The 17,091-nt window shown below is 44.4% G+C and overlaps 1 protein-coding gene across 1 annotated transcript in view; it reads left to right on the forward strand.

Moving 5' to 3' along the window:
- Positions 1 to 17,091, forward strand: part of TRPM1 (transient receptor potential cation channel subfamily M member 1) — a 594,536-nt gene that overhangs the window by 527,623 nt on the left and 49,822 nt on the right. The window contains exons 23-24 of the mRNA XM_069624914.1: positions 12,430 to 12,450; positions 14,204 to 14,348. Coding sequence (XP_069481015.1) covers positions 12,430 to 12,450; positions 14,204 to 14,348 — 166 coding nt within the window. The remainder of the gene's footprint in view (positions 1 to 12,429; positions 12,451 to 14,203; positions 14,349 to 17,091) is intronic.

The raw sequence follows: 17,091 nt of genomic DNA on the forward strand, positions 1-17,091 counted from the left end.
CAAACACGACCCGTTGACCTGTTCTTGGGTGGATGGCCCCCGGGAGAGTGTCAACTAAGTCTTTAGCACACTGTCACTTTCACAGAGGAGAAATATCCCTGCATATTAGTCTTTGTCCTACCCACGAGCAGTCCAGCACCGAAATGGGAAAAGGGACAGTGATTTTAATATGAGGCTGAAGTCGCCTTGGCCTCCGATGTTAGGCTAGTTTTGTGAGACAGTTCTTGATATTAGCTTAACTGAACATGTGGTTGAGGTATTTTAGATCTGGTCTTCTCTTCATTCCCTGATTTGGTAATTCTGCCTCTTCTACCTGATCATTTTCTGGTCTCATTCTTGGTACCCTTGAGATCCCCTCTCCCCATACCAACATCACGGTCAGTAGTGAAGAGAAACTGGCACAATGTGAATATTTCTCATCTGGCGTCCATGGTCAGGAATAACTGTCCGGCGGAAGGCCCACGATCTGTCCAGGGCCTGTCTCAGACACTTCTTGTGGCTGCTGATCAACTGGCACCTCTGAAAGTGGCTCAGTTGCGTAACTGCCCCTCCCAACCCTGGTTCTCTGCCGAACTTAGACTGGCCAAACTAGGGCTGTATCAGGCTGAACATAAATGGTGTTCTATGTATTGCCCGGAGGCTAAACTGCTTTTTGTCTCCCAGTCCAAAAGCTATCACTTGGCTATTAAAATGGCCAAGCAGCAGTTTATCACCTCTCAGATAGAAACAGCTCTTCATCAATCTAAGGAGTTTTTCTCGGTTGTTAAGTTATTTTCATCTACTGCTCGCTTTCTGCCTGCTGTGCCGGTTTACCAGTCTTAGTGTGATGCTTTGGCCACTTTTTTCCACTCTAAAATTGAAAAAAGTGTCATCATATATAGCTTTGTCAGGGCGTCATAGTCTTACAGACTAATGCCACCCCTGTGCCTGTTACCCCGGGCTGGTCTGCCTTTCCGGTGTTCACCAAGGAGGATGTTTTGGCTGCCATTTGCCCTTTAGAATCTGTCACACCCACAGATCCTATCCCTTTATTTGTGTTAAATAATCTTATGCCTGAAATCACCCCTCTGGGGGCCCAGGCTATTAATCTCTCCTGTGGCTTTGGAGTTATTCCAAAGGATCTTCAGCAGGCCATCATGACCCCTCTCTTTAAGAAGCCGTCACTGGATACTTCTGTTCGTTCTAACTTTCGCCCTATCTCATTGCTTCCTTTCTTCATGAAACTACTGGAATCTTATTTCACCGATTTTAGCTGCTTTCCTTGAGAATTCCTCTGTACTTGACCCCTTCCAGTTTGGTTTCCTTCCTGGGAGGGGAACCAAGAGTGTGCTAGTCTCAGTGATGGATGATATGGCCAGGCTGGTTGATGGCAGGGGGGGTGGGGGGGCGGTCGGGGACCTGATTTTGCTCGATCTGTCAGCGGCCCTTGACACAGTGGACCACCCACAGCATCTCTTCTGCCTGGCTTCCTTCGGCCTCTCGGGTCCGGTCCTGGCTTGGTTTACCTCTTTTTTTACTGGCAGGCGCCAATCAGTCTCTCTCTCTCTCCCATTTCTTCCCTCTCCGTAATCTCTTTCTTGTGGGGTACCCCAGGGCTCCGCCTGCTCCCTGATGTTATTTAACATCTATATTCAGCCACTGATTTGCCTCATACGCTCCCTCGGCTTCAGGTGCTACTCGTATTCTGATGACACCCAGATCCTGGTACAATTAGATCTTGACCGTGGTGGGGTGTTGTCCTGTCTGAGGGACTGCCTGCTGGCCGTGGGGGATTGGATGAGTGCCAATTAGTTTAATTAGAGTGCCAATAAGCTTAATTAGAGTGCCAATAAGCTAAATTGAGACAAGACCGTTGTTCTTGTGGTTGGTACCGCTCCTAAATCCTGTCCTTGGTCCTCTGACTTCCGGCCTTCTTCACTGGGTGGGTTTCCAGTTCCAGTGACAGTGGTGAAGAATTTGGGGGTCTACTTCTCGGCATCTCTGTCGATGATATGATATGATATGATAGTTTATTTATATAGCGCCTATACACAATGGGGCTGATTCATGGAATTTGTTCGCCGAAAAACGGGGATTTGTGCGCCATTCTGCCCGCAAATCCCCATTTGTTAAACAGGGATTTGTGGCAGAATGACGCACAAATCCCCGTTTTTAGGTGCACAAATTCCATGAATCAGCCCCAAAGTGTTTCAAAGGGGTTCAAGGCAAGGGAGGGAACATGAGAAAATACGATAATAATAATAATAATAATAATGACATTCTTACAGGCCATGAACAGTAAGAATGTGAAATTAACTATCGTACTCAGCCTGACGACATTTCAGATAGTGAAAGGAAGGGAGGGGGAGAGTGGGAAGGAAATGGAAACAGACAGGTGACTACTGTACTAGGCCTGACAACATTTCTGGTAGAGCCGGAGAAAAACCAAAGGTGAGGGTGAGGGGTGCAGAAAGGGAGGGGAGGAACAAAACAAGCGACTATCATATTAGGCCTGATGACATTTCAGATAGTGCTGCAGGGGGGGAACAAGTAAGGCGAGGGGGAGGAGACAGATGAGGTTGCTATCATACTAGGTCTAGGGACAATTCTGATAGAGTAAGTGCATAGAAGAAAGTAAGGGTGGAGATAGGAAAAGGGACAAAGAGAGAGGAGAGAACAGAGAGTAAGCAGTCAAAAAGAGTGGAGAAGCAAGAGGGGAGAAGGAAAACCATTGATGAAGATGGGAACAGCATGATTCAGGGACACCATGAGTATAAGATGCAAAGGAAGTCCGGCATGAGAGTTGAGAAAGGGTGGCGCACTGTGAATCAATGAAGTCCATAAATGTCAAATCCAGCATTGGCCACAAGACGGTGATGGTGAAACCAGAATGTATCAGGACAGACTCCTGCAGAAGTTGGCTGGAGGTGGGGCAGGGGGAGCAGAGGTGGGTTCATGGCCCCGCAAGTAAGTGTTGTCTGTCAAACTGGGCACTTTCTATTGGGGGTTCTGCGGAAGGTTCTGCCATTTCTTCCCCATCCTCTGTGTTAGGCAGAAACCTGTGTAGTTCCCTTAGGGACCACTGCAAAAAGTTTAAGACTACAGGTGTTGGCAGTAAACCCAATTGGTAGCAGTCTGTACCACCCAGATTTACCTGGTAGCTGTGGCTGAGCAGTCAGACTTCTCTCAAGAAGAGTTAAGCAGTATATAGAGTATACACATTAGGTACAAAAATACAGTAGCACAAGCAAACACTGACCAGAGCTTTGGTATAAAAGTATATAATTATTTATTTAAAAACACACTTGTAAAAATACACTGGCACTAATATGTCAAGCAAGTTCAAACACAGTCACTAGAAATATATACACCTCCCTGATTAATTATTCGACAAGTCTTAGGAAAAGAACACCACTTATTATCAAATATAGAGGTGAGCGCTTAACCAAGATGGCACTCCAATAATTATTTAAAAAGGGAGGGAAAAGGCAGAATTAGAAAAGCACACAATACCAACACTTTTAAAAGAACCACAGCAAGTCAAGAAAGGCAGAGTCTACTGTAGAGCAAGAAAGTTCCTAGGTCAGGCTCACTCTTGGAGAGAGCAAGGCGGAATGTGCCCAAGATCACACAGTTGAAGTACACTTAAAAAGTCTTTGCAGATAGTTCAAAAGGAGTTGGATCAGTTTAGAAAAGTTAGTTAACAGGTCCCAGGTCACCCCAGGATAGAGAGTCAAGGATTTACGGGACACCTTGAACAGTCTGTTGCAAGGGAGACCAGGCAGGACACAGTACCTGAAATGGTGAGAAAGCTCCAGCGGGGGCAGTTGTTCCTGGCAGCAGGTGCAAGTCGGTGCTTCGTCCAGGGGAAGAGAAGATCTCGATGTGGAGGAAAGCTGGAGGTCATTGCACTGCCAGGGAAGAAACCAGCCGCAGAGTTTCCCGGTTATAAGGTACTACCTTTTTATTCACGGTAGTGGAGAAGCGTGGATATCCGGCCGCCGGGGTGCTTGGCACGGGGGATTCGACCACGCGACGATCCAGGAAGGCGAAAAGAGGGCAAACTGGTTAACCCCACCAGTTCAAAGGAAGAAGACTCTCCAGGATGAAGATCTTCTCTGTCGTCGGGAAGTGGTGAGGCGGTTCAGCAGGGCTCCACCGGTGGTGTCGTTGTTGCAGGTCGGCTCAGCTTCTCCCTCTTCGGATTCTTTAGGTCCTGTGGCGACTTCTGAAGTTCCAGTCCCCAAAGCCCTGCTTTTATGCAGAAAACCCCCATTCACCAGTCCTAGCTGTCACTCAAACATGCTAAGTGGTGAGCTGGGCGGCTCACCACTGGGCCAATCACACAAGAGTGCGACTTGAGTTGCCGAGGCAACTCAATCCAGGGTGCCTATTCCCCCCTCCCACACATCCTGTAGACCCAGACAGAGTGGAACCACTTTTGGAGGCTTCTGTGCAGAAGCCCGCCAAAAGTGGACCAAAGGGCTCGACTTGGGTTGGAGTTACAGAGGCGAACACAAACGCCATTTTAAAACCAAGTCCTGGCAAAAAGACCCAACCGGGGAATAAATATTAAATAAATAACCCGGTGGTATCTTTAACATTGCACCAAAAAAGTGGTGTGTTTAAAATGAATGGGAAAATCCCATAGGAAATATTCTGATGGAATATTTCGCGTGGTAACCACTGCCACCAGCCAGAAACTCGACGAGGGGGGAAGTGTTTCAAAGGGTTTCAAAGGGGTTCAAGGCAAGGGAGGGAACATGAGAAAATACGATGACATTCTTACAGGCCATGAACAGTAAGAATGTGAAATTAACTATCGTACTCAGCCTGACGACATTTCAGATAGTGCAAGGAAGGGAGGGGGAGAGTGGGAAGGAAATGGAAACAGACAGGTGACTACCGTACTAGGCCTGACAACATTTCTGGTAGAGCCAGAGAAAAACCAAAGGTGAGGGTGAGGGGTGCAGAAAGGGAGGGGAGGAACAAAACAAGCGACTATCATATTAGGCCTGATGACATTTCAGATAGTGCTGCAGGGGGGGAACAAGTAAGGGGAGGGGGAGGAGACAAATGAGGTTGCTATCATACTAGGTCTAGGGACAATTCTGATAGAGTAAGTGAATAGAAAAAAGTAAGGGTGGAGATAGGAAAAGGGACAAAGAGAGAGGAGAGAACAGAGAGTAAGCAGTCAAAAAGAGTGGAGAAGCAAGAGGGGAGAAGGAAAACCATTGATGAAGATGGGAACAGCATGATTCAGGGACACCATGAGTATAAGATGCAAAGGAAGTCCGGCATGAGAGTTGAGAAAGGGTGGCGCACTGTGAATCAATGAAGTCCATAAATGTCAAATCCAGCATTGGCCACAAGACGGTGATGGTGAAACCAGAATGTATCAGGACAGACTCCTGCAGAAGTTGGCTGGAGGTGGGGCAGGGGGAGCAGAGGTGGGTTCATGGCCCCGCAAGTAAGTGTTGTCTGTCAAACTGGGCACTTTCTATTGGGGGTTCTGCGGAAGGTTCTGCCATTTCTTCCCCATCCTCTGTGTTAGGCAGAAACCTGTGTAGTTCCCTTAGGGACCACTGCAAAAAGTTTAAGACTACAGGTGTTGGCAGTAAACCCAATTGGTAGCAGTCTGTACCACCCAGATTTACCTGGTAGCTGTGGCTGAGCAGTCAGACTTCTCTCAAGAAGAGTTAAGCAGTATATAGAGTATACACATTAGGTACAAAAATACAGTAGCACAAGCAAACACTGACCAGAGCTTTGGTATAAAAGTATATAATTATTTATTTAAAAACACACTTGTAAAAATACACTGGCACTAATATGTCAAGCAAGTTCAAACACAGTCACTAGAAATATATACACCTCCCTGATTAATTATTCGACAAGTCTTAGGAAAAGAACACCACTTATTATCAAATATAGAGGTGAGCGCTTAACCAAGATGGCACTCCAATAATTATTTAAAAAGGGAGGGAAAAGGCAGAATTAGAAAAGCACACAATACCAACACTTTTAAAAGAACCACAGCAAGTCAAGAAAGGCAGAGTCTACTGTAGAGCAAGAAAGTTCATAGGTCAGGCTCACTCTTGGAGAGAGCAAGGCGGAATGTGCCCAAGATCACACAGTTGAAGTACACTTAAAAAGTCTTTGCAGATAGTTCAAAAGGAGTTGGATCAGTTTAGAAAAGTTAGTTAACAGGTCCCAGGTCACCCCAGGATAGAGAGTCAAGGATTTACGGGACACCTTGAACAGTCTGTTGCAAGGGAGACCAGGCAGGACACAGTACCTGAAATGGTGAGAAAGCTCCAGCGGGGGCAGTTGTTCCTGGCAGCGGGTGCAAGTCGGTGCTTCGTCCAGGGGAAGAGAAGATCTCGATGTGGAGGAAAGCTGGAGGTCATTGCACTGCCAGGGAAGAAACCAGCCGCAGAGTTTCCCGGTTATAAGGTACTACCTTTTTATTCACGGTAGTGGTGAAGCGTGGCTATCCGGCCGCCGGGGTGCTTGGCACGGGCGATTCGACCACGAGACGATCCAGGAAGGCGAAAAGAGGGCAAACTGGTTAACCCCACCAGTTCAAAGGAAGAAGACTCTCCAGGATGAAGATCTTCTCTGTCGTCGGGAAGTGGTGAGGCGGTTCAGCAGGGCTCCACCGGTGGTGTCGTTGTTGCAGGTCGGCTCAGCTTCTCCCTCTTCGGATTCTTTAGGTCCTGTGGCGACTTCTGAAGTTCCAGTCCCCAAAGCCCTGCTTTTATGCAGAAAACCCCCATTCACCAGTCCTAGCTGTCACTCAAACATGCTAAGTGGTGAGCTGGGCGGCTCACCACTGGGCCAATCACACAAGAGTGCGACTTGAGTTGCCGAGGCAACTCAATCCAGGGTGCCTATTCCCCCCTCCCACACATCCTGTAGACCCAGACAGAGTGGAACCACTTTTGGAGGCTTCTGTGCAGAAGCCCGCCAAAAGTGGACCAAAGGGCTCGACATGGGTTGGAGTTACAGAGGCGAACACAAACGCCATTTTAAAACCAAGTCCTGGCAAAAAGACCCAACCGGGGAATAAATATTAAATAAATAACCCGGTGGTATCTTTAACATTGCACCAAAAAAGTGGTGTGTTTAAAATGAATGGGAAAATCCCATAGGAAATATTCTGATGGAATATTTCGCGTGGTAACCACTGCCACCAGCCAGAAACTCGACGAGGGGGGACTGCACAGTGCCCCCTCGAAAAACAGATCCAGGGGCAATCTAATTACCCCTACCAGTACTTCCACAATATGATGGTTTGTACTGGTTATGTTCACAATTTAAGACTAGTAAAGTCAATGGTGACTTTACATGCCCTGGGAGACAGTAGTCAGTCCCAGGGTATGGAGTCTATGTTTGGGGGTCACTATGACACCCCGGTGTTACTGCACTGAAGTTGTGTAACACACATCCCAAAAACACATGAAGCCCTATGGAGTAAAACACATTACAAAGTCAAAGGACATTCTCAAATCATGCCTAAGAGTGGGAGAAAAAGAGTCTCACTCTTACCAGGAGAAAAAAATAAACCCCAAAAATCCAGCAAAGCTGCTGGGGGACTCACTAGGTTTTGGAAATTAGCCTATACAGAGAATTCTCCCTAACACTCTGCGTCTTGTGGTTGTCGCCTCTCTTGTTTCCAGTAGGCTAGATTATTGTAATGCTCTGTATCTGGCCCAACTAGCTGACCTTATCCATCGGCTTCAGCTGCTTCAGAATGTGGCCGCCAGGGTAGCCACAGACACACCGTACGGCTCTCACATTAGCATTATTGTTCATTGTCTGCAGGTAGGGGCGGATTTTCTTTGTGATACATTTCATCCCTATGTTCCTTGTCGATTGTTGCGATCTGGCAATGATCGCTGTGTTCAGATCCCCAAATTTTGCCTTCATCAAATGGGTGGTCGGGTCTTTTCAGAAGATGCAAGTAAATTATAGAATAGTCTCCGCCTTCGACTCAGGATGACTGAGAATCATTTACTTTTTCACTACCTGCTAAAAACAGAGCTCTTTGTCCAACCTTGAGGGCTGCCTCTACTGTTGCGGTGTGCATCCTTGCACCAAGATGCCCTCGGGTGATGGAGCGTGCTACAAATACTAATAACATAACATAACTAGGGTCACAACAACCAGCCATTCCGATTTGTAACCTATGTAACGTACGTCACTGATGATGTTGTGCGCTCTTTTAATGTGTTGCAAGACTTGATTTTGCCAAAACGCTCCGTGGCAGCAGAGTTCTTTCCTGACGCATTTTTATCTTTTGTGAAAATAAAACTTGTTCTCCTTGCAAGAGGTGTGCCGGGACTTTTTCCCTAGTGGGTTGCCTTTTACCTTACACCACGGGGTGAATTTTGTTAAAATTCAAAATTTACAAAGCTCATTATCAGTGTGCGCCAAAAACTATAGACTGTAATTTCATTGGACAGCTTTCCCAACAGAGGCCTTTAAGTGGAGAGGGGTTTGAAATCTAAAATTCTTAAATCGCCCCAATTTTACTGTCCAGCTTCCCCAGTGCAGACCTTTCAGTGAGCGGGGTATGAACACAAACCGCTAAATAACACTGTGTTTATTTTAAACCAAAAGTGTGGGAGAAATCATAATTGCAATATGCATTTGTACCAATCTATAAACCCAACTGCTTGCCTTTTAAGGGAGCAGGAAAATCGAAATTGCACAGCATTATATGTGTAAACGACTTTTGTTCATTGACCAGTTTGATTATTTCTTGAAGTGTTATCTGTAAAAAAGAAAAGTATTGTAATTTATGTGATTGTTTTTTTGTGTAACAAAAAGTTAATTGTGAGCCACAAAGAAGTTGGCGTGTGTACGCTCTTGTGATTTCTATTACTTCTAATTTAAATAAATACAAATACATTTCCTGTACAACGGCCTGGTACTTGGCTCGTTTGTAGCTCAGGGGTGGGAGGGATCCAAGGGGCATTAGATAATTTGGAGACAGGGCTGAATAAAAGAACCAACATTAACCGTTTATTGTGTGACAGCGAGCTTGGGGAGGGAAGGAACTCCCTGTGTTGAGCGTGGCCTCTCAATAAACCGTTACACCTAAAACTCTAATGTATTGTGCCATCGATAACTAGCTCAGAATGAATGAAATATGCCACAACCTACGACACAAAGATTTCTTGGACAAAGGAAACTTTTGAATTATTCACGTCTGCATATATGGAATCCGCAGAAAGAAACCAATAGAAAAAAAAAGGAGAAATGACTGAATTTCTTTGACCACAAATGGTAGTATTTTTCTATATGTATAGTAACTAATAGGTGGGGGTGGGATAAGGGTATAAGTTAGGGTAGGTGTATGAGCGGTGAGGAACGGGGGGTCTTACCCCCACTTTATTTAAAAAATGAAGTAAAAAATGCAAAAAGTAATTTTCATTTTTCGGTCAAAAAAATGTGGTCATTTCTCCCTTCTTTTTTTCAAAATTCTAAATGTTCACGATAATCCTGCATATATTATACCAGGGAGGAATGAAAGAGGCTTTTGTATAGATTGGACAAAGTACCACAGAGCAAATTTGACAATAGGGTAGGGCCTTATTTTGAGTATGGTGGTAATGATAAAAACATGTGGCCTATTCTGTTGCAAATGACTGCAAGGGGTAAATTAACACTCTGCTGAAATGACCACTCTGGCAAAAGGTAATCCTCGTGGTATTGTATTTATTCATGAGCCCTTGACAATGGGCCTCATTCCGAGTACGGCGCTAACCAATGGCGCTATTAACCTCTTGGTTGACGCCGTACCCGGACCGGCAGCGCCTTGGTGGATGGCGGAATTACCGCCCCATTCCAAGGTTGGCGGGGCGGTAATTCCCCATTCACCAAGGCTCTTCCCCATTCCCAAATGAGCCCCCATAGGGCTCAATGGGAATGGGGAAGATGCAAATAACGGTGACCGTTCATTACGGTCACCGTTATTGGCTTGGAGGCCCCTTTGCGCCCTCGACTTTAACACCTGCTCAAAGCAGGCGTTAAGGGCGAGGGCGCAAAGGGAACTCGGAATATGGTGGTAAGGGTTAACGGTCACCGTTGCCATTAACGGTGACCGTTAACCCTTACCGCCAGCCTCGGAATGAGGCCCAATATGTTTTATTAGCCGCAGTAAATTCCGCTGGTGGTCATTACAACAGGTGGTAAAATAGAAGACCGGAAAGACACACATTATTGAGATTTTTCAGTTAACGAAATAGCACTGGGATTACAATATACCACTGGCTGGCAATTAATAATAATCCGTCAGCTACAGCATATATTAACCCTGGGGCACTCAGATCTCCTACACCAGCACCTTAAAGTTTAGCCTCCTACGCTGCTGTGCACCTCAGGCAGTGCTAGCCAGTTTAGAACTGTATCCTGTTTAGAATCAGTTTATACTTGATGTTATTTCTGGTGGCATTATTTTCTTCCCATATCGAATTATCAGTGACAATGCATTTTACACCACCTGCAGTAATTTTACCACCAGTGGTAATTTCAGTGGTGGCAATAATCAGTTCTCTCTTTCTGTAATAAGCGGTAGTGCCCCTATGGTGATAAATACAACGTACCACTAACAGGAATGACACCGCCGTTTTTCGGATAGGGTTTTTGATATTTTAAATTCCACCCTTTTTAACAATAGCACCTAATTATGAAATGGGAACCCATGGAATATTTACCACGTTGTGTTAATGGATAGCACTGCATGGGGCAAATCAACATATTCCTATGCAAAGACTCCAAGTGGGTAAGAAATGCACTTATTGATTGAATATTTAAGTAGGCCTACAAAGAATTATTAAATGCATAGTAATTGTTTTTTTGTTTTGTTTTTGCTTTGGTTGCTAACCTCACTGGGCTGTTAATTTACATGCCGACATGAGAGGCCATCCCTGTGACGGTTATGAAATGTATTCGGAATGTTCCCACACTAATGATTTTTTTATTTTTGATCAAGGTCTACTGTAGCATTGTGTAAGGCAAAATAATGACTATGTTCTGGAACAGCTCACGCCATTGCTAGACTAAATGTCATGCACAAGTTCAGAACTAGTTTTAATCTGCGTTTAGACCTTTGTGGACTGCCTTTCTTAATTAAGCCTGTTGCCGATGGGCCATATTGCTGAATAACGACTCTCCACCGAGGCGGCCAGTAATTGTGTGCACCCGGTTGAATCGCAGAGGCAGTCTGGGGTTTTAGAAAGTTAGTCTGAATGTGGGCAGTTTGGGGATGGGCGCGCTGGTGAATATTACCAATTGGGTAGATAAGGTAGGTGGATCTTGTAGATATAGCCGCCTTGGCAACAGGCCCCCCCATTTAAATGCATACCCTCCTACAGCCAGATGCGTTGCTAGGGGGGACTGAGGGGGCTATAGCCCCGGGTCTTTTGGTTGCAGCCCCGGATAGAAGCTCAGGGTTTAGAACCAAAAAGGCTGGCTAACCCCCAGTCCTGACAGTCGCAAAATTAGAGTAGCCCCGGATCTTTTCCAGACCTAGCAACACCCCTACCTACAGCCCACCAGTGGGATTTCCAGGTTTATGGAAGCCTCTACCAAACACACCACCTGGGTTTGGAGATAGGTGGTCTCTACCAGCCATTGGTAGACGTGCATGCCACCAGACAGTAATTACCGTCCATTTCTATATGGCCTTGTCTAGATTGTGAGGACCTACCTTGTAATAATGAACAGAACACTCTGGCCAAAAACAACACATTTGTTTTAGTCAAAGTTTTGTATGTCCTTTTTTGCTCGTTTTTTCTTATTAGGGTGAGGAGGAGAGCCCCCACAACCCCACTATATCCCCTGACAATAATGTATACCCTAACCCAAACAACTACCTATTTTTCGAAACAATTTACAAAAATCCTACAAAAATGAGATAACAAAAATGTGTTGTTTTCGTCCTCAGTGTTTTTCAATTCGTTTTTATGTTTATGTTTATTGTGTTTATGTAGTGCTTTACGCCAAAGCGCTTTACATTATAACAAGGACACAATAATAAACAGTAGAAGCAATTACAAAATATGAATCAAACCAGTAATACAGTAAGTAGAACAATTTGCCAGTGAAGATAAACGAGGGAGGAGGGGGTGGAGAAGGGGAAGGAAGTGGGAAACAGGAAGAGGAATAGGCTGAGAATGAGAGAGGAGGAGAGGGGACTTAAGAGGAACAGAGCAGGGAGAGAGAGGTAAGAAGAGGAGGGGGGTAAAAGGGAGGAGAGAGGAAGGTGGAGGGATACCGATTGAAATACTTGTATTTTCCCAGAGTATGTTTTGCAAAGCTCCCCTCATGTTTATGCCTTTCAAGAGCACTGTAAGCATTTCCATCAAGCATTCTATGTCCTTGACTTCCTAACCTAATGTCTTTATCTGGCTTCCTTCCGGCTGATGGACGGCTGTGTAGTCTACGCAATGGAAATAAACCGTAAGTCTGCGCGGGGGCGCGAGCGTTGGGTCCACGAACTGATCGCCAGTCACTCTTGGGTGTGTCTTTCCGCTGCTCGGGGTTATTTTGTCAATGTGTTACATTATAGCCAGCTGTATCTTTCGTATTTTAAACATGTCATTGCATGTCGCACCTGTACGTAGTGCCTTTCTGATTGAGTCCTGCTAATGTGCACAGCAATACAACCGAAAGCTCACTGATTGACTGCTGAAATTTGGGGGTAAACTAAAAACTAAAAAAATGATGCCTGGAAGCTAACAGTGTGTTTAAACTCTGGCTGGTTAATGTGAATGGAAGCAGTTCAATGTGCAGTGAAATAAATGTGATCAAAAAAGATTAAAAAAATAAACATTCACAAAAGTTCACCGGTACAGGCATAATTTATGTGGGACAACATTTATGGCTACAAGTCATGAATTATGCCCGGACATAGGCTTTAAACCACAACTGCAAAGGCCCGTTTTCACAAAAGAGCACACTCTTAGTTCTGAACAAGGGGATTAGTGTAAAAATGGGACTTGAAAATGATGGTGTTTGAATAAATAAAGTTGGTTAAAAAAAATGGGACTTGAAAGTTGTAACTATTTGATTCCTCTTCGTGTTGACCTATGAGCAAGGACCATGGTATGTAGTGTACAGCGAGAGATTGTCTTGGGGCAGTAGAGAGGGCACGTGTGACCTTAGGCTGCTCAGTGTTTGCTCAGATGGCCACCAGTATTCATTTTGGCGCATCGGGGGCCCTTTTGAGGCACCATCAGTTTTAGCTCGGGCAGAATGTTGGGCACCACTGATAGCTTGGGCTCATAGGGTCACTCAATGGCACGCCCATTAGTTTTAGCTCTTGGCTTGTGCTTCAGCGCCACCTGGAGAAGCCTTATAGTGGTGGCTGAATCACAACTATTGGTTTGGGCTCTTTGGTGGGGCTTTGGTACCAACAAGTCAGGTTACATAATTGTGGCTCACACCAGGTAGCCCTTAAGCACAGCCTTCAGTGTTGGCGAGTGGGTGTAGCTGGGGCGCTATTAGATTTAGTGTGTGAGTGGCGCCATAGGCCCAAACATGCAGCACCAGGGATATTGCTATAGATATATGGGGATGGCATGCGACAGACAGTGCACACTCAGAGGAGGTAGCATGAAGGCTGAGGTACCCAGGGCACACTGGGGCCTTTCCCTGCTTTCCTGCGTCAGTGCTGCTTCGGCCATACAGGCTGCGTCTCTCGCCCCACCGCATGGGACATGCGAGGACGCCTGTCCAACCAAAGGCGTTCCATTTAGCAAAGCCAAAACGGATTCCTTTGCTAAATGCAAGTGTCCTGTTATTACTCTATACAAATGATTTCCCCATGGCCTCATATATCGAGCTGTGACAGTAATTTGTGCAATGTCCCACATTTTTTTCACCACTTGCACCTATGTCACTGAGGTGTGAGTTAGTTCAGATATTGAGTCTGATAAATACATTTGCAGACGTTTGTGAATGTCATGTCAGTTTCAGTTTGGTGGGTGTTGCCCACCGCTAGCATTGTCCCAGCCTCTATCCCTCCCTGGCACTCACCACCTGCAACCCCCACCAGAACAACACAAAGTGGACAAATCCTTGAAGTGCATGGCCCACTCTCCTGAAGCACTTGAAAAGTATTAACCTATGGCATGCTTACCTTTGCTATTCACTTACACATTATGTAACTCTCCAAACATAAACATATTGTTTTCTTTGTCCATTTCCTCAGCACCATGCGGTGATAACCTCTTTGACGAAGATGGGAAGCGCCTCCCTCCCTGCATCCCGGGGGCGTGGCTCACTCCAGCCATCATGGCGTGCTACCTCCTGGTGGCCAATATTCTTCTGGTTAACCTGCTGATTGCTGTCTTCAAGTGAGTGTTGCAAATAATTTTACTTGTTCCTCAGGTTCACCCGAGATTTAAATTAGAAAGTGCAGAACTAGCCTTTCTACCCAGTACCAATGCTTCAAAGTACAGCAAGTGAGGACCAAGTTGTTTTGGGATCAGAGAAAGGATATGTAGACTGCAGCCAACACCGTTCAAAACCTTCCCCATCCTGGTTCTTGTTTAGTTTATTTCAGATGTGTACTCTGGTGTCCACAAAACACACATACAGAATGTGGAGGGGCGCACCATTTATATCATAGTGTACAATTAAAAAATCAGATGTCTGCAAAAGTGAAAATGCTCAAGGTGCAGCACCCATTAAGGAACTACTTTAGTTTATTTTAGATTTGTATACTGAAACCCGTACAAAATACAGAAACAATATTAAAAAACAAAGTTGAAAAAAAAAACGTTATCACACTCTATAAAATAAGCAAATGCCATGTCTTGTTTAAGTGGAAATGTTTAAGGTGCAGTGGCATCAAACTAAAGATATGAATGAGTATACTTTTTGATGATACAGATGTTATCGGTGAAGCAGTCCTGCTCGTAACAATGGCTTAAGCCCCAATGCAGAATATTAAACCCAAACGATCTCAGATACCATTCACTAGTTAAAGGCACTACTAAAAGAAGCGCATGCGTAAGGTCTGAGCTCACAATCTTCTGAAAATGAAAATGTGCATGGCCTTATTGTAGTCGAGGACCAAAAAATGACTTAAGCATACATCAAACATTTCCATTCTGGACAGCTTCTGAAATGTAAATCCTTGATAGAAATGCCTAAAGAATTTTTCAGAGCCTGAAATGAACATCATACTCTAACTCTATGTATACGCATACATGTACTAACTGTACAAATACACCCGCGGGAGATGCCCTAGCCAATCAGGTGGCCATGAATGAGGGCAAAAAATTGGCTGCGCTCAATTCCGGCTGCTGGCACAAATGTCACCTTTGATTCGGTAGCCAACCAGTCGCCCACTGGTTAGTCTTCATGTGTTGCTGTGGTGTTTGTCGAGTTGCACGCCATAGATTTACTTTGCATGTTGTGTGAAATCATCTTCTAAAAATAGCATTATTCATGATTAATAATTTACTTGTAATTCATTCTAAAACAACATAACAATTGACGCAAAAGCCAATTACAATTTGGGTGACAAAAAAGATTTTGAAAAATTGGAAAGAACACTAAAAAAACACTTAAAATACGTACCAGGTTCCAGGAATGACGGCTGGGGACTGAGAGATAGAGAGACAAAGAGGAAAGATGCTATTAACCTACTCTCCTTACTTACCTTCATTTCCATACTTGAAACAATAAAGCAAGCTTTCTTTTTGTACATACCTTGTGTACATACCTAGTTCCTGATTGCTGGCTGATGATTATTGCCACCCAGATACTACATTTACCATGCCTTCACATCTATGCACCTCTTTGCCATTACCTATTTTAATCTTCTTATCTTCTCTAGCACATCAACATGGCTACTTTTATCTGTCTAGCTTCTCCTTGTCGCGGTTTATTACGTGGTCACACTCAACTCAGGGAGTTCCTTTCCACCCAATCAATGTGGCGCACAACAAATCACTATGATTTTGATTCAGGTTCAATTTGGTAAGGCCTCCAACCCGTCTCACACCCAACCCCAACAAATACCCGGCGCCACAATGGACTAGGAACCAGGCCGGTGTGAAGTAAGAGTATAGATTTATTAATTTATTTAAACCAAAGTTGACAAACAGACTTACATCAGCCACCAATGCTGTGGCAACACAAAAACAACAATGGCTTCTGTATTGGCACCAACACAGAGATAATACTGAGATATGCAGTCATATTCTCCCAGGTTTCTTTTCAAATCACCCTCCAAATCACCCTCCAATACAGAACAAGAACAATTCAAGACACACAGTGATTGCTGATTTGGTTATTAAGAGAATGGACTGGATTCGTACCATCTCAGTGAGGAAATCTAGGATCTATGCCTCTCCTACACCCACAGACAAACCTAGATTTACGAGGACGACCTACCTGACAAAATTCCCTGCCCCATCTATAAGAGCTCATTTTCTGAGATTTTGCTTAAATTTGCTTCCAACTCTGGAAATCTAGAATATTAGAGATGCTGTTATGATAGCGAACCCAATCGTTCAAAGATGCCAGGAGAATGAGATTCAAATCCTGAGACATTTGATGATTGATTGCCACAGGACATCGAGATGAGAGCACAAAGGTTAGTTAGATTTGCCCCCCATAACTGGTGGATTAAGACCGATTGTTTTTGGAATAGATTGGCATCAGGACAGAAGGTCTTTCTTACTGTTGAAGTGGTAAAATTATTGCGAGACTGGAACTTGCTGAGATTATTTGTATCACTTACTAATTTTAAAGTTTGTATGATTAACTGATCTTAAAGTTTGAACATTTTGTTTGTTTTTATCTGTTTCTTTTAATCTGTCTTTTTGCTTTTTTTTTGCTTTTCGTTTATTATATTTTATTGTTCGTCGATTTTTTGTGAAAAGTCAAATTTGAACATGTTTTGTTTTGATTATATCACATATAAGAAAATAAAAAATAAACATTTGGTTATAATACTTTTTCTCCCAGCAACCCCCACCCTCCAAACATCAATTAAACTTGACCCCTCTGAATTGAAGGCCAGTGGCAGAGATTAAGAACACAATGGGAACATCGTTTTGGGTTCTGATAGCAATGCACTCTTTG

Source organism: Ambystoma mexicanum, chromosome 11 (genome assembly GCF_040938575.1).
Source record: "Ambystoma mexicanum isolate Mex_15411 chromosome 11, UKY_AmexF1_1, whole genome shotgun sequence".
In the NCBI taxonomy this organism is placed as follows: domain Eukaryota; kingdom Metazoa; phylum Chordata; class Amphibia; order Caudata; family Ambystomatidae; genus Ambystoma; species Ambystoma mexicanum.